The sequence below is a fragment of the Pteropus vampyrus genome, unplaced genomic scaffold (genome assembly GCF_000151845.1).
Source record: "Pteropus vampyrus isolate Shadow unplaced genomic scaffold, Pvam_2.0 Scaffold4, whole genome shotgun sequence".
In the NCBI taxonomy this organism is placed as follows: Eukaryota; Metazoa; Chordata; class Mammalia; order Chiroptera; family Pteropodidae; genus Pteropus; species Pteropus vampyrus.
The window spans coordinates 2979480-3002471 of NW_011888785.1; the positions used below are offsets into that span (position 1 = coordinate 2979480).

Genomic DNA, 22992 nt, shown 5'->3' on the forward strand with positions numbered 1-22992 from the left:
TAGAAAACAAAATGAACAGGTCGACATAGCATCATCATACTACAGAATGATGTAGAGAAGCATTATGAAATACTCCCTATTTCTCAAAAGCCAATGTTTTATAGATTAACAACTTGCTTCTAAACACAAAAATGAAATTTAGAAGACAGAAATTCAATTATATTTTCATAGCATAAAGTTTAAGTGTCACCAAAACTTCTGGCATAAGCAAGAAGTATAAATTTAATGAATTATCCAGAGGCACAGCTTCAAACAAAATAAAAGCTCCTGTTTAAGAAATTAACAGTCTTTCACTGAGTACTACCACACAAATAAGAGGGTGATGATAAATAACTTAATTTCAGATGAACAATAATGCATTAAAAATAATTCTATAATTCTTATTTTAAGCTTAGGGATAGCCAGAATGGCCATTTTTTTTTCATACAGTTTTAAGCATAATATATACTACAGTAATATTTTGTATAGATTTGCTTGCCTATGATATTTTCCCCATCAGTTTCCTAGACAGTGCAAACAATAATATATAAAGATGAAGAGCAAGATGGCTTGTATTGATCATAAAATCTGAAGGGAAAGTCAGATTTCATTTATTTCTCTCCTTCCCCCTTTTCTCTGAGGTTAAATTATATCAGACAAAAATGTAAAGATGATTAATATCTCCTTTGTACCTTCTAACCACTAGCGATTGAGTGGTAATAGATGTTTCAATATGAATTCTATAACCCTGTGATTTTAAAAATGTGAATAGTTAGTGCCTTTAAGGTTTTAGTGAATAAAATAATGTGTAAACAAATGAGCAAATTCCATGGTTCTATTAAAGGATTCTCTGGTAAATAGCCAGTCATATGCTTCTACCCAGAAGGCAGACATCTCGGTTACAGAAATACAATAAAAAAAAAATGGATTCCTTCATTCATCCTTCTGCCACACCTACCAATAGAAACAAGCACGTCCCATTCAAGGCAGAACATTTAGCTCTCTGTTAGCAACAGAAAGAACACTTCCCCAGCAACAGGAAAACCCGAAAAGGACATCTATTTTTAAAAATAAAATGTGAAGCCCTCAGCATTTTGCTGAATTAGTGAACAAGATAAATCTTATCCATTTAAATTAGGTGAATGTTCTATAGATTTCAAGAATAAATAGCCTGATTTTACATGCTTTTTATTTGATTATTTACTTTGGTTTTTATACACTAGACCTTTTCTTGACATTTCTGCTGATATCTCTTTTCATAGGTATTTATGCACATGACCATGATAATGTAGGAGGTGTCTCATTTTAAGTGAAAAGGTGGTAATTTAAGTTCATTACCATACACAAAAACAGTGCACCGCAGAGTGTGTCTCTGCTCGGTTGAAAGATTTTTTAAAAAGGTAATGATGAATATACTTCTTGAAGGAAAGTGATAGGAAAATGAACTGCAACTTACTTGCTATCATAAGCACCACAGTTTTTAAATTGAAAGGAACCTTAAAGAGCATTTGATCTTGAGCCACAGGGCATTGCCCAATGCCTCAAATAACAAATAACTGTATTAATGTACACAACATATTAGTGTTAATCTAATTATATGTTTCAACCTCTTAACTTTGCAGAAAAAGACTCTGAAGCTTAATAGATGATAAATTTTCATGCTAAGGTTTAATCTTATTTAATTACAAAGACAGAACCACAATACAAATCTTCTCAGGCTTCTTTTCATTCCACAGCCAATATTATGGGGCAAATGTCTAACAGCTCTTCCACTTAATTGTGTGTACATCTATTATAAATAGTTTTAAATTTAAAATTTTTTATTGAAAACAAAAAGAGCACCATTATGCAAAGGTAAAGGCAGGTCTAAGTAACTTTGTGCCAATTACTGAAATATATTACCATTTAAAAACAATAGTGATTCTTAAACTATTTTTTTTTTACCATAGTTGTTAAGCTAGTAAAGTAGGAAGCAATATAATAAGTCTTTGATTTCACCCGTACTCTGTAAAAATAGAACTAGCTGAGGTAAGTCTTAAATATGAGGACGTATTAGGTTTTGTCTGTGAGTACTGATTCCTTTTCTCATTTCCTCCTTTGGCTAAAGCCAAAAACAGCTCAAAGGTCCATCACAGTTCTTATGATTCACATAAGAAATTAGGGACATGATCATTGAAATATTTTAGTTTTTAAAGCGAATCGATTTAATGTACTTGAAGACATGATATATATACACATATAATTCTGAATTATATAACTAGACACATACATATACATATGTATATATCTCACTTTTTTCATTCAATATTAACTACTGCTAGTTGTGTTAATTTGGGCAAAAAATTTAACTCTCTGGACCTCGGTTTCCTCATTTGTAAAATGAGAATAATGACATTTTCTATCTTATAAGATTGTTGTGAAGCATTTAAACAGAGTCTGACACATGATAAAAATATAATAATAGGTATTATAATTACATATCTATTATAATATATGTGTGTGTGTGTGTGTGTGTGTGTATACACACACTTATTGATAACTTTCTCTATATCCAAGTGGAATTTTTTCTATAAAATCATCAATTGTTTGGGTCTATAGATGAAAATGTAATTCATTATACATTTCCCTTTTTCTCTATATTCGAAGGCTGTGAAACTGTTTTGTATGATATAACATTATACATTTGTCAAAAGTCAGCAAAAAGAGTGAAAATTGTCTGCAAATTTAAAAAAATCAAACAATTTAGGAAGTTGGAGAATCTCAAGAAAGAAAGTGGACTGCTACAGAGAATCTAACAGTATTACAAGTGTATGAAACATCCTCGCTGAAGGAGGTAGAGAAAAAGAGAAGGTAGAGAATTGCTTAATTGCTGAATTAAGCAATTTTGGAAATGATTAAAGTTTATAAAACAAAGGGAACTGTGTCTAGATATTGTACTCCAGTTGATAAAGTTGTTTTGCAAGGGGATATTGATTAACAATTCTGGTATTCCATACATGTATACTGAAATTAAACAATAAGGTAAATGAATGGCAGATGGTAGGAGCCAGGTTTCTCACTGTTGGAGTGAGAATTTACATATTAGCAAAGGGGAGGTGACATATCCTTGAATAATCCATCTGGCAATGGGTTAGAGTTGGACACATAAGTAGAATGCATGTTTAGTTTAATATAAACACAGATTGTTCCATACAGAAATATTCACAGATGGGTGTGTATAAATAGATTAATGTACACGCATATATTCCCTTGCTTTGTCAAGTGCAAGGGCTAAAAAGAAATGACACTGGGGTAGTAAAGAACACATCTGGTACCTAGATCTTGATTTCTAATACCATTCTCCAATAAAAGAACCAAAGTTCCTCAGAGAAATGGCTGAGTCTAGGACTGGGGTATGATGAACCTCGAGTATTTTGTAGTACTAGAAAGTGAGGAAGTATTCAAAAACAAAAACAAACAGAAAAACACCTTGCATTGATGGAAATTTATTAAAGGAATATAAGACTGCCAAAAGAGCTCCCAATGGCCAAAGCTGGGACAATTTGAACAACAAAACAGTATTGGATTTAACCCAAAGAATAAAATAAATGAGTCTTACTCATATATACAAATGATTGAATCAATAAAAAATGAGAAAAATTTCCTATGAAAAATAATTCCAAATAATTAATGTAGATACTGCACCCTCAAGGAGGAGGAGCGTAAAATCCCTGCTCAATAAGTGAGGGCTACACACAGTCTTCTTTCCAAGGAGCATAATATGAAAAGGGGGGAAAAGGGTTAAATTTGCATTGTAGAAACCTGGCAAACACTACCTCAGCCAGGTGATCAATGTCAGTATCAACAGGGATAAATCATGTTGATAGTATGTATCCTCGATAGGTGACCTGGGACAAGTTACTAAACCTCTCATGGCCTCTGAGGGTAGTAAGATCTACTGCGCTGGCATTTTCAATTGTTAAATATATGCAAAATGCCTCCCATAGCACCTGGCCCATAATATGTACCGAAAACTAGTATTCATAATTGAGAATTAAAGGTTTTAAAAGTGCTATAGGTCTAATTTTTGTGATGTAAAAATATTTATTTTAAAAACAATTGACTGGAGTTGCCAGTCATCTAGTATTGACCTTTATATACACACACACAAATACAAAGATATATACATATACGTATATATAAATGTGATCCTTCCTCTTTAGATATTGGTGTTGTGGAGCTCTTATGCTATCATAGAAGAGACTCGTGAATAGTTGTTATGGTTGTGTCTGTTGTTATCAAAGCTTTATATTGTCTCTGCCTCTTAGACTTGAGTTGCCTCAGTATTTCCTCAAAAAATACTGTTCATGAAAAAAGCGCATGCTGGGATATTTGAAGCTAGACATCAGATCACTCATAAACACCCTGAAATTTCTGCTTACTGTTGCCCTACTAAAGCTATAACAAAAAATTAGGATATCCTGCTGTCATCTGTTCTTAGAATGTGTCTCCTCTGTTGGCAATGCATTATTTCAATATTGATTCACTGGCTTTGACACTGGATCTTGTTAATGAACATATAGTACTATTTAATGTTCAGTGGTGGTGACGGGTGACACTGATGGCACTGTTATGAAGAAATTGGAGTTAGGAAAGGGCTTCAGAAATCAAAAGATTAAATGTGACAATTGTTTGATAGATGCAATTTGCTTGGGAGGTCGATGCTATACTTTTCCAGTTTTGTAGAAGGGGTTATAGCCAATTTGTGACAATCTGAACATGTAGTGGAATTTTTTTAAAGAAACTAAAAAAATAGGCAAAATAGATATTGTGAATTGTTGCTTGGAGGTTTAGAAATCACTGGCAGTGACCTGTTTAAAAGCATCAGACACTTGATTTTTGCCTCTAGACTCTTTTTGTCATCCTTTCCTGTGTTAATTGGACAGATTGGACAATTGCTGGAAAATCAGACCTTTTGCAACGATAGCCACAGATGTATCCTTATCATGTGTTTCTTAAGATGGATTGTTCCATTTTGTTTTAAATTTGATTGGTAGCCAAAGGACCCAGCATCTCAGATCAGCCTCTTCCAGGTTTCCTCTGTAATTACTGATATGTTTTTAAGACCACATGGACTGAAACTGCAATCTGTACTAAATTAGGTGCTTACTTCTTTTTAAAGCTAGCTGCTTCTGTAAGCATTTTTTTCTCAACTACATTACTCTTAAATTTCTTTAACTCTGTGAAACGACATACCTTATTCACTTTGTTGCTTCCCTTGCTAGCATATTAACTTCAATGCATGCTTAAGATATATATGTATACACATGATTTGTTTTTAACATATTTTATTATCTCCTTTCCCATTACTATTGAAAATATCAGCAGCGACATAAGGTGAAGGGAAAGGTGTAGCTCACAATTGTCATAAACTTTCTCCAGCATTTTAGTGACAATAAAATTCCCCCATAATTGCAAGGTAAGAACACATAATGCCCACTATTTTTAAAAATTAATCTTTTAACATCAAGGATTTTTTTTTAATCAGTTTTAATTAGGCATTTGACCTTTTCCTTTTGGGGTCTTTTAGGGAGTGATTCACCCATTTGTTTAAGAAATATTTGAGTGACTACTATGTACTCTTCTTGAATTCTAGATGCTGAGAAAACATCATTGATCAAAACAGAAAAAATCCCTGACCTCATGAAACTTACATTCTACTGGAAGAAAGACAGTAAAATAGTATTTATGTTAGAAGGTGTAAGTGCTATGAAGTGAAGCAAGAATGGGAGAGTGCTGGGCTTGGGGCAAGTTATTTTAAATGAGATGGTCAGAGTAGGCTTCCTTGAAAAAGGTGACATTTGAACAAAGATGGGACAGAAGTGAGGGATCTAGCCACACAGATATCTAGGGGAAAGATCTTTCCTGATAAAAAGAATAGTCAGTGCAAAGGCCCTAGAGAAAGAGGATGCCTTGCTGTCATAGAAGCAGGGTACAAAATGCTTAGCAGAAATGAGGTCACAGAGGTGGATGTAGGCTGAGACTTCAGAAGCTAGGTTTTTTAGGTCACAGAAAGAACTCTGGCTGAGAAAACTGGGAGCTGATTTTGGCTTGCTCTGAGGTCTACTGACAAACTTCTAAATATTAAAAGCATATCTATATTACAGGTTGGTATAAACTCCATGTGTTTGTACTTATCACCTTTAAAATAAGTGAAAATGCCTTGTTTCTGAAATGGGAAAAATGTATGATGAAAATGAAATACTGAGGCCAGACACCTAAATTAGTTTTAATTTACTAGCAACTTAAATATTAATGAGCCTCCCTGTTTTCTTATTTACAGGTTGAAACAGTATCTTTTTCCAAGTTCCTTGTTTCTTAATACCTTAGGCCCTTAATATCTTAATCTATGTAGTATTTTCCAATCTCATTTCCTGTTATGGTTTCTCTGTCAATACCAGTAACATATCTTACTGAGTTGGAGGGGTCAGAATTTTGCTGGCCCAGAAATATGGAAATTATGTATCAGATGTTGATTAAAACAAGAACTACTTGGCCTCAATTAGTTGAATTGAGTAAAATGAGGATTTTTCTTCAATTTCTGCCCAGTGACTACCTAAACGAACCATTTTGTTTCCTTTTTGAGGATACAAAACAACAGATAACACAAGGTTTGTAATGTCATTACTTAATGTTTTAAGATTATAAGAGTATTAAGTAAATCTTACCCAAGAGTACTACTGTTAAGGAAAGAAGGCGGAGGTGAGGGATAACTCTTTAGTAAAGCGGCAGGAACTATTGGCCCTAGTTTATCAAAATGCCTTTGTGCCCATTGTAAAAAAGAGATGGGACAGTTCTGTAAGTCAAATCTGAAATTTTACTTTTCAGTTTCCTTGGAAACTGGTTTCTACAACGGGGTAACACACTTTGACAAGAGTTCAGGTAAACTACTTTCATTACAATTTAAGTAGACGAGACTGCCTCCAATTCCACACACCGAAACCAGTGGCAGCTTCAGAATGGTGCCTCAAAGCTTCTATGCGCACTGTGTTCTAGAGTTCAGTCCCATTTAAGTTGGGACTGTTTACAATATCTGCTGAAATTTGTTCACTCTGATACACACATTGGATCAAGAGGCCATTAAATTTGTAGAGACGTCTGTTAAAAAGCAAACGTGGCTTCAATTTTTTTTAGAGGTCTCTAAGTTCTCATTGTTATACCGGGGCCGAACAATTAACTAATCGGCGACAGTCCTAACTGCCAGGATCAGGGTAAAGCCGATATGCCTGTATCAGTTCCACAAACTGCCGCGCACCCCAGTACAGAACTCGCTGAGGATTGGTAAGGACAAAGAAAAGTTTCCGTCGAAGTTTAGAAGAGAGGGGGATAGGGAGAGGAGCAGTTTCAGAGCAGAGTTAAGCCCCAGACCGCAGAAGAAGCCGAAATCTCCCACTCGCTCTTCGGTAGCCGCGGGAACGAGGAAAATGCGAGAGGGAAGTTCTTTTACAGGACATCTGCCGCCCCATCCCCGAGACGCGCGAGCTCCACACGGCCATCAGTCCAAGGCTCGGCCTCTGCCGGTCTCCCTTTACCCCAGGGCCGGCCGCCCCAGGCGTGCAGCGGAGGGCGAGCGAACCCCGCAAGCGTGCGCGCCGGCTCCTCTGCTAGCTTGGCGCTGGGGTTTCTCTTCTCAACCCGCGGTCCCACGGCTTCCTGGGCGCCGAGTCCTAGGGGCCTCGCCGCCGGCGCCGACTGGCCCACCGAGCGCCCGTCTCCGCTCGCCTGCGCGCCGGCGCTATGGAGACAGTCACGAGACGCCGGCGGTTCCTGCGCCCGCCAATGGGAGCGCACGTCGCGGGGAGACGCGGACGTCGCTCTTCCAAGATGGCGGCGCGTCCGTCGCGAGCTGCCGGGCCGAGGGGAAGCCAGCGAAGTCGAGTAAAGCCGCCGCCCGGGAAAGGACCGAAGGAGCTGTTGCCGCTGTCGGCGGCGGCTCGAGCAGTTTTCGCTGCTGCTGCGGCTGTTGCCATGCGGCGAGGTTAGGGAGGAGCTCACTTCCCCGGGGTGTAATAATGTTAACAGAGGTAAGCGGCTCCGGCGGCCAGTATTACCTGTGAAATGGGGAACGGGCCGGCGCTAACCCGTCAGAGAACATCATTTCTTTTGCCCGAGGGCCCGACCCTCGGCTGCGGGCCCCGGGGCCTGAGGAGCAGCGGGGATCCTACAAGTGCTCCCTGAATAAGAGCTGTGCTGACTCAACAGAGTCCCACCACCTTCTGCTGCCTGTGCCTCTTTCGCAGTTGCCACTTGCTTGTCGCCCCTGGCACTGGTCTCCCTCTTGCTGTCGCTGTCTTCTAACTCATCGCTTCCTTCATGGTGTACCCTTACACCCTTACACGCTGCTCTGTGGCACCCTTGGTCTCCCTCCCTGGTTTCTGTTCCCCTACGGTTTGCCCTAGGGCTCCCTTCTCCAGTCCCTGGCCTCCAGGGCCCTCCACCTCCAAGCTAGGTTAGCATCCTGGGCTTGTCACTCGGCCAGACCGGTTTGTTTCCTACCCCACCTTTGACTACTTGGTGAAATGGACCTTCTTTTTCTCACAGTGACACTTGGAGACCCCCCGCCCTTCCACACACACCCAAGTCACCTTTTCGCTTAAATCGTGGGAATAAGAAAGTTCTCTTTAGTATCTACCCTCTTGATTTGCTTAAGGTTCCCTTGGTACTCTTTGTGGAAGTTTTTTCCTTGGTCCTGAAATGGAAGTAGGGCATCTTTGACTAGTCAATCAATTTCTCTTTTCTGGTGCCAATGTCCATTGCAAAAAGCAGAGTTTTTGAAGTAGAGTTTGCCTTGACTAGCAATACTTTAAGGGGAAGAACTAAATTGATGTATTAGGTACTTGACACAGTTAAAAGAGTTATGTGTAGTGGTATATGCTGGTGTAAGCATCATTGAAGATAAATTCTGAAGCTTGCGGGTTTAAGGAAATATCTTAGAAGTTACTCGAAGTCCTGTGAAGATTCCAATGTCAGCTGTCAGGGACTAGTATGGGCATCTTTGGGGCTGAACTAAGAATAGGAAACATTTTAATGGGCAGTAGGAAGTGTTCTTTCATGGGCCAAAAAGGAAATTAGAAAAGTTTGTAGATGAGTGGCTTTCGTTGTGAAAATGTGATGATAAAGGACTTACTTGCTTTTCCTACTTTGGTAATTGTATTTGAGAATCTATGCATAAAACCTGGCATATGATGTGTTTGGTAAATACTGGTTGATTTTAACTCATGAACTACTTATTTGTAGTAGTTTGTAGTTCACTTTATAGTTCTAAATTCCACAGATTTCTCATTTCTGGAGTTAATTTGGTTCTCGGAGATTATGGTATATCATAAGCTTCTGTTATTAGCAGTATTAGGTTAAAAAAACCTAATAAGTAGCAGTTGTTCTATTTTTACCGTCAGTGTGATATTTTGATGGGAATAATTAGCCTTAAAACAAGTTTCCAGTGGTGTCTCTAATGTAGAATATTTTATAAGATGATCTTTTGATTAAATTTGGCGTAGGTTAGCACGTTTTAAAGAGTTGTAGTTCTTTCACATGAACTTGTGTCTGCTAGTAAAATGATAGTGTCTTAATTTGGACAGATAGAACTTTCTAAACTTTGTATTTTTTAAAAAAATTGTTTCTGTGAAATATTTTAAACAATAAGTCAATGATAATAGTAAGATGTATTTAGTGCTTTGTGTATATGTACCCTGTACAGCTTTTAAGTGGCAGAACCAGGGTTCCAACCTCGGCATTCACTGTCGAGTCAATTAACCATCACATTGGATCACTTCTCCAAAGTAAGATCCAGTTTAAATGGTTCTTAGATATTACTTATGATTTTTAGTAGTCATTTTCTAGATTAGAAAACTGAAGTCCAGAGACTTGTACAAGGGCAAACAATTATTTATGGTAAAGGCGAAACTAGAATCCCATCTCCTGACTCTCAAGGTACAGAACTCTGACCATTTTGTTCTCAATGGGTTTTCAGCTCTTTTGATAGATTTTAAAATATATTATTTTCTTGGCTAAAAATGGTCAGTAGATAAACTAAAAGTTGTCATTACTTAAGAAAGACTTTTTGTTTTACCTTAGCTTTTGCTGTTGTTTAAACAAGGCTCAGAAATCTTATTTTGAAATATTTTAGAAAATTTTACTCAATATTGGTTACTAAAAAATTAGTATTGTGGGACTCATTGCTTTTCTTAGTGCTTATTTTAGTCAGCAAGATTTAGGGGATGCAATTTAATTTGTTTGATATCAAAATGTATAATGATGAACTGTGTTATGAAAGATTCTCAAGCAAAAGTGTGCTCAGAAAGTGGTGAATTGTACTGTTTGGCTCTTTTACCTCTCAACATCGAGGTACATGATATTCTTTCCATTAGGCTGATGAGAAGACCAAAAGAGGCTTGCTTACAATCACATAACAAGTGGTGGAGCCAGTAGTCACACCTAGGTTCTCTTATTCCAAATTGTATGCTGTTTTCGTGGCTTAGTATAGAATGCATCATTAATATTTTGTAGCTGATAATCAATAGTATACTATTTTTAGTTTTTTTTTTAAACCAAGGTAGGTATTCCAACTATGTAAATACATAACAATAACATGAAAATGGTAAACATTTACATGAAACTTTTCGATTTTGCGTTTTGTCAAAGTAAATGTTCGAAACCTTTGCAGAAATGAGAAACCATGCAAGTGATCAACTAAAGGCTATATTAAGTTAAGCTAAAAGAGAGAATTACTCAATTGAGCTTATATGTACATTAAACTTTGAAACCTGTGAAATATGATAGATTAGTATGAATTGAATATATAGCTCCAGTAGGTCATCTAGCTTTTTTTAAATAAACATCCCATTAAATATATTTTTCTTCTGCTGCCTTTGCCCTGTTAGGACTTCTTACTCTAAATGTTAGTTCTAAAACATTTGGCAAAAAATTTGTCATAGTATATTTGGAAATTATTTAATACCAACTCATCTTCTACGTACCGCCCACCCCCCCTTTAAAATAAAAGTAAACTTCCATATGTCAGAATTAGTTAGGTATGGGATGTTGACCTGATAGTTTGTTTCAATTAATCTGAATTTTGATAGCATTGAATATAATGAAATACATATCTGTGAGTTTTCATTACATACACTTTTGTTGACGTTTCAAAAGTTATTAAGGTTATTACTCTGAGCATTTATTATTACAGAGAATTACAGTTATAGAAGATAATATGAAAACATGCTGAATTTGTACCAGTGCTATGGCATGCTCTGGAGATTGTTTTTGTATAAAAACCAGTTACCAGCCCATTGACAGTTGTCTTATGCTTTTAAAAAAAAGTGAATAAAAATTGTAGTTATTTAAACTTAATTGTTGTTTGGGTTGTATGCAAATGTGGGACGTTAGTAAATGTTAAATAAAATAGTTTATGTGTTACTTTCATCCAGATTTATTGATTTTTATGTATTAGCAGTACTTGATTTTATAGTGAACAAATATGCTACAGATGGGAAAAGGTGTAAACTGCAGCACTTTTACAAGTCTCAGGTTAATAGTTAAGGGGGTAAAATTTTTTGGTTCAGAAGAATTTAGAAGATATTTGTCTAAAGAAAATTAAATAGATTTCTTCTCTGGAGAACTGTTCATAGCTTTTGATAGGTGATTTACTCTCGAAGAAGGTGATGGAATTTTGTGTCATACTGCCAAGTTGTTTAACCTGTAAGTTCTGTTTCTCTGGTGAATCTTGACTAATAGAGACATATAGAGTTTCTTGTATTTCACTTTAGGAACTCCTGAAATGTGATGAGTTGTGCATCAAGGAAGGGGATCTGGAATTGCAGGGCACTTTTAAAAAACACACACACACACACACACACACACACACACATTCTTGCTCATAGGTACTTAGTAAAAAATTATGATTGATTTTGTTGATTAATGTATTTGTTAATGGAAATACTCTTGGGATGAGTTAATCCTTAAAACTATACGAGCTATTTCTTTAATTACATATTAATGTCATTGTAAGGGCTACTAACCAGAAAAAGAACCTTAGGTTCACTGGCATTCAAAGGATGTTCCCTTATCATGTAGTGGTTAGGATTCCTGGTTTCCTGGCATTCAAAGGATGTTAAGAGGAAGGAAAAAAATTTTATAAGAGAAGTGGAAGGACATTACTATCTAGAATGAGGCCGGCTTGCCACTCTACAAACAACATTGTTTAGCATATTTTGACAAGCCAAGTTAAATATTGCCAAATTTTTCTCAAGCATTTCAAAGGGACTTTGTTTCTTTTTCTCCATTGATTCCAAGTTCTCAGTTATAAGTAAGTTATACTTAGTAATTATTTTTATTGTATTTTATCTTTCTAGCACACATATACCCTTTGTTCATCACTTCTGATCGGAAACTAGCTAGCTAGTTGATAGAACTGCAAACAAATGCAAATATATGTGATATTTTAAGTTAAACCCCAAAACTTTATATTAGGTAAATATATATCCTCCATTAGGCATTTTGATATATTACAGTAGAGGTTTTAGATTTCTATAACTATTCTTGGAAGTTCTAGGTAGGGAGATACCAGAATATATGACTCTAGTGTTCAGATGGATTGTTATAAGGTTTGTTGATCAGTTTTCTGTATAAATTAATAAAGAATAGTTTTTTAACTAGTCCACTGTGTTATGTTTATTGCTACAAGTTTACAAAATTATTTTATTTGAGGAAATATGGAATTAAATTTGGGAGACTGAGAAATAAGTAGAAATGTGTATAGTTTTAAACATTAAAGGCATTGGTTTGTGTATCATAAGGCCACTGCAAAACATATGGCTTTTCATCTTTTTATGTAGTAATTACCAGCATGTTAGACTTTTGCAGATTAAAAGGATGCTTTATTTTTTAATTTAATCACATTGTTTGCTGTGGTCATGCTTACTTATGTTTATTGTTATTTCTAACTTAATTATGGAATAAAGAGAATTCTTTTAAGAGCAAGAGGAGAAGAAAAAGGGTATGAGAGGATGTTTGAAATAGATTGCTTTAGGTGGTATCAACTAAGCCGTGTGAGCTGAATAATAATGGAAAAGGAGGGAGCATGAGCTTCTGGAGGAAGAATCAAATAGGTTCTATCACGAAGAGGAGGTTCCAGTGCTGGCCACTCAATAACTAGCCATTTGTTGGCAAAGCTGAATGACTTTGTGGTATTCTCTGAGTGAGGTTCTCAGAGTGTGGCTTTTTAAATTGTGTTTTGAAATTCTGTAGTTTTACAGACCATCAAGTGTTCCCTCAATTGATGGTAATCTAAAGTTGATTTTCTACTTCTGAATCAGTTTAATGTGGATATTACAATGCCTTAAATGTTTATGAGGTGAGGGAACTTTGAACAGCTCTTAAAGATACCATTTAAAAAAGTGGTCGAAATTGAGTGAATAAATAAGCTGGAGTCATGGTGATGCTTACTTATGTCTATCAAATTATACCTTCCACAGTAGTGAAGTTAACAGACAAATGACCTATACGTTAAGCATTATAAGGACGAGTCCCAACCTCACCACTTGTTCATGACGTGATATCGGGGAAGTTGTTTGAACTTTCTGTGTAAAAGTTCTTAGTTTCCTTCTGTGTAAATTGGGACAATAATAGCACCTTCCTAAGCTGCTCTCACATTGTTGTGAAGATAGAAGAAAATAAGAGGATATATAACTCTGTAATTTGTCAATTATTATACAAATATTAGTGGTTAATACATCAGTTTATTTCCTATATGCCTTGCACTAATATGAATTTAAGTCCTGGGCTCCACCTAGCTTTATGGCTTACTAGCTTTTCAGTGGGTGAGTGGATCACATGAGAGAGAGGGGTCCCTGACCATTGGTGTAGTTACAAGAGATGCAAGGAATAGCTTAAAAAAAGTGAAAGGGAAAAAAAGACAGAGCATGTTCTGCAAACTGGTAACAAAGGCAGTTTATTGTGTGGTTGGCAGACTGATTCCAAAGAATTTTGGAAAGGGAAGTTACAAAATATTTTGAAAAAGATTACTTATTTGAAGGTTAGCAGTCATTTGTGTATACGTATTCTGAAATATTTGTGAGAAATCTTTTATTTTTAATCAAAGCTGGTAAATTCTTAAAATCCTGGTCCATTCTTAAAAGGAAAAGCTGTTGTTTAGGACGATTTTATAAGGCTTTGATTATAATTTGTACTGAATATTAATTTTTGTGGATTAATTTGTTCAGCAAACAAATATACACCTACCATGTGATAGGCACATGCTAAGTTCTGGTACTGAAATGGAGAGTCAGACCTGAAACCTGCCCTCAGGAAATTCACTATCAGAATTAAATTAAGCCAGTTTGGCCATCTTTCACCTGAAGCCTTGAGGTCTTTTGTCAATAAAACAAGTCGCATAATTCAAGGATGAAAAATGAAGTAGAAAATGTTGGAGCATGTAATTAAAAGGTAATTAGCTTTATAACTCTAGGTAAAGCTACCAATTTGGATGAGATGGCAGCTCTAAAATGAGCTTCTTGAAACAGGAGTCAGCCCATCTCTAGTGTCCAGATTTGCTCCAACCTAATTCACGATGAGAAGTAGGGGTGGGGTGGAAATGGGAGAGGACAGAGAAGCAGAAAAATCTGTGAATCATATATATTTTTTTCTCTTGAAAAGATTCTTTAAATTTCCTTAAGAGGTCTACCACATTTTACCAAAAGACCCAGCTAAGTTCCATTAACCCAATGAAAGTAATACCTGTCTGCTTATTTTACATTTCTTCCCTGCTTGAATGTAAACTCCTGAAGGTGGGGCTCACAGTTGTATTCCCTGTGCCCAGAATAGAGCTTGACACTTAGTAGTCCTCATTAAGTATCTGTTGAATGAATGTCGAATATTCCCTCCAGTAAAATTAAAGTAAATGTGAAAAATTACTAAGACATACAAGGTCTATGGTAAATTTATATTATCACATTACCCTTCAAGGGTTGGTTACTGTATATGTCCATTAAACATTTTTTAATAGTACGCTGTGGTTTGATGTTGTGTTTGGGATCACAAACTCCCTTCTCCAAGTTCAACAAAAAACTGTAACATCAGGCTTTTAGTTAGAATATAATTCTTAATTTTTCCTACAAGGAAAAATCTTATTAGGTTGATGTTATTTTCGTATAACCAATTATAAATGCAAGAACAACTTGAATTATATCTTGTATCTCTTACTACTACATTTTTATTATGGTTTCATGTGTACCACTTAAAAATGTATTCCTGAACTAGATAAAGCTTTTTTTATAATAGTCCAACTATGCTGATTTTTGTGGTACTTTGTTGAGTATTTCACAGTTTGTATGATCTTTAATGCTGTCTTGATAGTTTTCAGGTATGAGTAAAAATTTAGTCATGGATTTTCAAGGAGGGCAGCTGCTACCACAGTCTCTTGACTAAAATACCTCTCAGTGTCACGGTTAAAGATAGCATTGATAGATCTTTACAACCATCTATAATTCCATTGTATGTTTAGACATAATATGTGCCAGAAGAGTTCAATAAAGTAATTTTTCTCTGTTCAACTGTGAAAATTAAACTGGTTTAATGATCTCTAAATTAGTACGAGAGACCTATGGATATCAAGTGGAGTAATTCACAGTTGTTGGCTTATTGCACTTTCTCCAGTTTGCTGAGGGACCATTTTGGTCTGATGCTTCTATAAAATCCCTAGGGTGAATCCTACTTTGCTTTTGACCTTAGCTCTGCATTGTTGGAGAGTCCTTGGGTGTTACTCCATTTAAACCTGAATTCCTTTTGCTCCTGGAACCCTGAAGCTATTTTTAGCCTGGCTGTGGTTTGGCACATTAGAGAGTATGTGATTCTTTGTATTGTGACTCCTTTTCTTTTCAGGCTGGAGTTGGATGACAACATACATATATGTAGAATGGCTTTTAAATTCACTATTATTTGAAGCTTGGAAAACTTATAAAACTGATTGAAGCTGTACAGTTTTAGTGGAAGAGTTAAGAATGAAGTAAAATTTCATCTCATTTTAGATTGGGAACTAATGGTCTGATTTTAAGACATGATATTATGTGTTCTCCAATGTTTCTCCAAGTCATTATATTGTACTTCAGAATTTGTTCTTGATTTCCTGAGTTTGAGAATGACATGCATTTTGTTCTTGGGTTTTTTCTCATGGTGTTTAATCACACTATTAAATATAATTAGCTACTTTTACATCCGATGTTAATTATTAACATCTGATGCTTTTTCTTGAGTAATCGTACCCAAGTGCTCAATATTTAAACTGTTGGAATAGTCAACTCCTGGTAAAAGTTAGCAAAATAAGAGGAAATAGGCTGGAGGGAGGTTGGAACTTGAAAGGTAGAACACAACAAAGAAACAAAAAGAAAATGCAATAATGTACTTTATAAATAGTGGATGTGTTGATTATATAAAAATTTTGGAAAAATCAGTTAGGCTTTAGAGTGTTGGATTTTATGAACCAAAAAACTCTACAAGTTAATATCTGATAGCTTAGACTATTCAGTCAAATAACAGGCATTAATTAGAATTTATAGAACTGCCATTTAGTGAGCTTGTCTTTCTATTGGGATTCAGAGTGTTAATCATCTATATCTATATATCTATATCTATCTCTCTGTATATCTTTCTATACACACACACCTCTTCTAATTACAAGTTGAACATTCCTAATTCTTAAAGAAGAATGTATGCTTTTGGTTAAGAGTGATGACTAGTGTCTGATTATTTGGATTTGAATCTAAATTTTGTCACTTCAGAGCATCTTGACCTTGGAAAGTTATTAACCTTTTGAGCCTGTTTTTTTATCCTGTGTCACTTGTCAATTAATGGTACTTCCCTCATACGGTTGTTATAAGTATGTGAAATAACACATGTTAAGTACTGTGCGCACTGTTTCCCACAGTAACACTCAATAAATAGTAGGTTTTATTACTATTTCCTTAGATGTAAATAGCAAGTGGTTTATTTTTATAACTTAGAATTCAATGTTTAAAGTTGTTTTCTGTGTTTTGTCTTTTATTGAGGAAATTTTAAAATGTCAAATTAAACAATGTCATTTTCTTTGACCCAGATGATCTAATTCTTGCCTTACTTTCGCTTTCTTTTTTTTATTGACTTTCTAATTTATGTATTGCATTAAGATCTAGATTTAGACTGAACTCAGGAGGAAATCAAGAGAGTTGATATTGGCCAATTCTGTGTAATATGAATTGGTAATAAGTAGAACATTTTACTAACCAATATATTTTTTCTGGCTATTAAAGTTTTTAATTGTAGTATAATCTCATATTATGCTTTAAAACTGCCAGTGTTATATATAGTTTTCTGCTATGGGAAGTACTATGGTTCTTGTCCATTCGATAACATTTTATGTAAAATAGCTCTAAATTTATATAAACTCTTCTACTGAGTTGTTCCTTTTATAGGAAATAGAAAAGTGAGGAAATCCTTTTGTAAAAATATGTAGTTGGCTTGATTGGTATTAGTAGAACTCTGTTGCGGGTTAAGAAAAGGATTTAGGACTAAGTTACAAATAAAATTTGTACTTATTAATCTAAATACGGATATTAAGCATATAAATGATTTCAATCCCTTATATAACAGCTGCTTACCTGCATTCATGTAGTAGTACAATAAACTCTTACACTCAATGAGTGGGATGTTCATGTTATAATAACATTTTACTTAGCTGTATATGCTGTTAGGGTCCTTTGTGGGTGAATCTATGTGTCTATTTTTCTTTCAACACTTATTTTTTCCTTCTTGCTGCTGTCACTTTGTGGGTGTGTTGATTTTTTCCTCCTCCTCTGTCTTTTTTTATTCTCTTTTACATCTGTAGGTCTGCACCTTGCTCTCTGAGGGCTTTTCCCCCAATCTTTACCCTTTCCTCTCATCTCAAATAAATCAAACAGGCCACCGTAGATTATTTAACTTTAATTTTTAAGTTATACTCCACTTATGGGTTTAAAATATTTTTTCATCATTAATTTAAAAGGTGACAAATAAAACACAGATATTTAAAACTATACAACTCAGTATAATTTCCTTTTATGATTTTATACCTCTTTTCTGAATTTATCTTGATTTAAAAGTTAAATTCACAATCTCTGAGTTAATGAACACTGTTGATCTTTATTTTTTTATTGTGAACTAAGGGATCTTGTAGTACTTTCAGGGTCATTGTTTTAATTACAGCCTTCAGGAATGTGAAGGAAATTTATCTGAATCTGTACCAACTCTAGAACATACCCTGAAAATTATCTAAATATAATACCTGCAAAATCTACATCATATTCTCAAAGAGTACCAAGGACTTTAAGATATTAGCTTGGTTACTTTAGGTTTTTCTGATAAATTGAATTTTTTAATCTTTAATTACTTTTATTTGATTAGTCAGATATTGTGTGCTGAATTTTGCCCCTTTTTTTATCTTCCTCTCCCTTTTTTAAACCTTCTTGAGAGTCTCTGTTAAATAATGGTTCAGAACATGCTTGAATTTTATACTACGCTCAGTTCATGGTCCAGTTCTGTGACTTAGCTGTTTTAATAATATAACTTATGTCATAGAGTTGTGAGAATTAGATATATGTAATATATATTTAAAGTCTATATATATTTACATATATATTTATACTGTATAAGGTGGTTAACAAAGGTCCTAGACAATACTAAGCATGTAAGAAATGATGGCTTCTATTGTGTTAGAGGATACTTCTTTTCATAAGAAAGAAAAGGTAGGAGATTGGTGACAGTTCAGTGTTTGGCTATTCGTTGAAGATCTAGCTCTCTAGATTGATAGGCTTGTGTTGTTTGATTTCTCCTTGGATTAAATTATGGGGAAAAGTAGAAGTTGAGTAGTGAATATTGGGACTTTTATTCTTGTATTGTTATGGTCCTATATGTATGAGGGAGACATGGGACCATTTATGAATATGGTCTGCTTTATCTTGCTTCTGCACCAGTAAACTACTAGGGTAAAAGTTTTGTGTACGAAAGGAGAGGAATGCCTTTGTGCATGAAAGCTTTCTGATGTATAAATTAAATTAATTCTTCCTAATTCTCTTTTGTTGTTAAAGGAGCTTAAGATGAATTGCCATGTAATAGCTTATTTTTCATGAGGTACTAATAGAGAATGGTCTTGATGTTTGAGGATCTTTATATACTATGACGTGTCCCAAACGGGGTGGGTAGGCAGTAGACAGATTATTGGGTTAGAAGTGCCAAGTGTAGTACTGTGTATCATAATAATATATTTTATTTTAATTTAGTGTCACAGTGACAGGATGTAAAGAGAACAAGGTATTTATGCTATAGGAGGAAAAGAATTGAGGAACCTGGATATTCAAGATTCTCATTTCCTTTTGATGTTTTCTTTGTGGCCTTGAAAGGTATAGTGGAATAATGCCCTTTTCCCCATTAAAACTATTTCATAGTTATTTCAAGAAATATAATGAATTAAAGTTCTCTCCATTACTCAATGAGCTTTTAAAAGAAATGATTTAAATATAATTTTTTAAAAATCATTTTTTAGATGTAAGAGATACAATTTATAATTTTAATTATTTCTAAGAATATGATTAAAATTACTAGAAACATAATTTGCAACCTTTTTAAATTCTCACAGACTGTTAGTGGAAGTTCAGCTTTTTTTCTTTATTCATATACATTGACCCTTCTAGGTATAGGAGTAGCATAACTGTTAGAAATGATATCATTTAAATTCAAAGACTTTTTTCTGTTGTTATGTAGTTATGCTACTCCTATACCTACTTTTTCTACTTTTCCCCAAGTAGGTTATACAGGGATCTCCTTTCTTTATGTAGGCATTCAGAACTAATTATTATTTTTCAAATGAAGATAGCTTTTTTGGTTGGTAGTTTTTAAAATAATGCATGCTTATAAAAATTTGAAACAAAGTACAAAGAAATATTAACCACTTGTAATTTTATCATGCAGATTATAACCACATTTAGTATTTCCTGCCTTCGGTATTCTGTATTATATTTGTACACTTTTTAAAGTAGGATCACATATACAAACAAATTTGTAACCTGCCTTCACTTCATATAAACTTACAGGATGTCCATGGCCATACTACCCTGAACATGCCCAATTTCGTCTGATCTTGGAAGCTAAGCAGGGTCGGGCCTGGTTAGTTCTTAGATGGGAGACCACCTAGGAAGACCAGGTGCTGTAGGTGTTAAAAAAAAAAAAATTGACAATTTTTTTATGAATATTTATATTATCAGTAAAATGGTTAATGTTCAATTGTGCACTAAAAGAAAACTCTGTTACAATTAAAGAGTCATTGTAGATATGCAAAATGGCTCATTGTTTAGAAATATGTTATTACAACTGATTATTTAGATTGTCAGTGGAGAGAAAAATCCAGAGTATTATAGGAAACACCAAGAAGGCATTTGATAAAATTCAGCTTTTATCCTGATTAAATAAAATAGAAATAGATGAATACTAGACTTTATTTATACTTTTTATACTTTTTAATCTTATATTTAACTTTTAAAAATCATGAACAAAGTTGACTTATAATTTTTCATCTTTGCCTGTCACATAGGTGAAAATTATATTCTTGCTTTAAAAATTTGGGCTTCTTTGATTGCTGGTGGGGTTGACAGTTTTTCATATGTCAGGCCATTTGTATTTTCTGTTTGAATTTCCTGTTCCTATCCTGTTTTTCTTTTGTAGTATTGGTCTATTTCCTAATAATTTATAACATCTCATGGATTTTAACCTTTTGCTGTATACGGTGCATATCTTTTTACAAGTATATATATTTAAGTTTATGGAATTTTTTTTATTAATATAAATAAGTTTTATGTTGTTAGACCATTTCTTGCTTGCCCCAAGAGTGCTTGCTGCTGCAGCGTTTACCCCGAGATACTTGCAGATTGCAGTCCTAACCTTACCCCCAAGGTTTGCCATGAAATATCTCGCTTTTATTTTTATTTTCACATTGCTCTAGTATATCGATAGTCTTTGGAAACAAATGACATCATTCTATTTATAGCATTCTGTTTTTAGTAGTGATATTTCCATTTACAAAACATAGTAATTCTGGATTGCTGAAAATGTCAAATCCTAGAAAATGTAGCATTCGTACGTGTGGTGTTAAGTGAACGCTGGCAGCGAGCTGCACTTTTTTTTTTCCTAAACCGAAAAAGGGTTAAATATGTGAATCCTTTCCTACATATTTTACCGTTTTTAAAAAGACCTTTCCTGGCCCAGAGTTATACAATGATTTATAATTTTTTTAGTCAGAATTTCTAAGCTGTTTTTTGCATATTTTTAGTATTTTTGTGACATTTTATTGGAGAAAAATACTCATAATTTTTATCAATTTTTTATAATGCAAAATTTCAAACATGCAGAAACCTTGAAAAAATTGCTGTCAGCACCTGTGTACCAGTTACCTAGATTTGCTAACATTTTGTCCTACTTGCTTTAGATCTGATTCTCTATGTGTCATTTTTGTTGTTATAGCTGAACCATTTTAAAGTAAATTTCAGGTATTATGTCACTTCTCCTCAAAAATACTCTCCTGAATCTCCCGAGTAAGGATGTGTTTTGCTATAACCACAGCATTATCGTCATACCTAATAAAATTACCAAAATCCTTATTATTGTCTAATATTCAGTATATACAAATTTCTCCAGTTTTAACCAAGATCTAATTTAGCAATATCATTATGTCTTTTTAATCAAAAATAGTTAATCTCCCCATCTCTCCTCCTCTTCCTCCTGTTATCCTCTTCATTATTGTGGGTGGTCGTCTTGTGCATTAGGATGCTGCGTAGGTACAGCAACATCCTTGGCCTCTATGATGGTGTTCTACCTCCTCCCTCCATTTTGATAACCAAAAATGTTTCTGTGCATTGTGAAATGTCTCCTAGGAGGCTAAACTGCCTCTAAGAACCACTGTGTTAAGGTGGTACCTTTTCTGTACTCTATTTTTTGAGATACTTATTTCTTAGAATTGTTTTTATTGAATTTATTCTATTCCATTAACCTTTGTGTCTATACTTTCCTGTTGTTTAACTAGTAAGTAGTAATTTTAAAAATAGCTTCATAGAGACATAATTCACATAGCATACAATTCATCCAATTAAAGTGTACAATTCAGTGGCTTTTGGTATATTCCAAAATACACCAAAAGAGTTGTTCATTTATTGCCGCAATAAGTTCTAGGACTCGTTATTCCAGATAGAAAACCGTTACCATTGTGCTCATTTTAAAACTGGGTTATTTCTCTATTTCTTATTCAGTCTTAACAGTTCTTCATATATTCTAGGTGAAGTTCATTATCAGATACATGATTTAGAAATATTTTTTCTCATTCTGTGAGTCGACTTCATTTTTTTGGTGGTATTATTTGCAGCACAAAGTTTCTAATTTTGACACAGTCCAATTTATCTGTTTTTCTTTTGTTGATTGTGCTTTGGTGTCAAAAGATATTTAAATTTTGCAGTACATTTTATTTAGCTTTAAGAGATGGTCTCAAGTAGTATATAAGCAAGACAAAATAGATAAAAGTGGGGCTGAAATTAAGCCATTACAGTTTTCTCCAAGTTGAATTTTGAAAAAAAATTTTTTTCATGGATTTTATTATCACATCTAGATGGGGTGTGTGTGTGTGTGTGTGTGTGTGTGTATGTGTGTGTGTGTGTGTGTGTGTGTGTGTGTGTTGTGTAGAAGACTTTACTGAGAATTTGAGGGCCAAGAAGGGTTGGGGTTACATTGTAGCAGTGTTGAATAATTTAATAACTACTATGCTTTGTAGTGGGAAGCTAACTACAGTAACCTAAGTCCTAATCTTAGCCATACCTACAAGGGGAGAAAGAAGCCTCTGAAAGCAGAAACCATATCATACCAACCCTGCCCTTCTCTGCTGGTGTAATCTGCTTATTCCTCTTTGCTGAATTTCTGTCTGCATTATCTCAT

General features: G+C 34.6%; 1 protein-coding gene and 1 pseudogene across 1 annotated transcript in view; both read left to right on the forward strand.

The window, feature by feature from the left end:
• The first annotated feature begins 6435 nt into the window (after nt 1-6435).
• Nucleotides 6436-22992, forward strand: part of SNX13 (sorting nexin 13) — a 126290-nt gene continuing 109733 nt past the window's right edge. Inside the window, 2 exon segments of the mRNA XM_023532497.1 lie at nt 6436-7300; nt 7302-8042. Of these exon segments, the coding sequence (XP_023388265.1) occupies nt 7241-7300; nt 7302-8042 (801 nt within the window). The 5' untranslated portion in view covers nt 6436-7240.
• On the forward strand, nt 20115-20233 carry LOC111743329 (annotated as a pseudogene).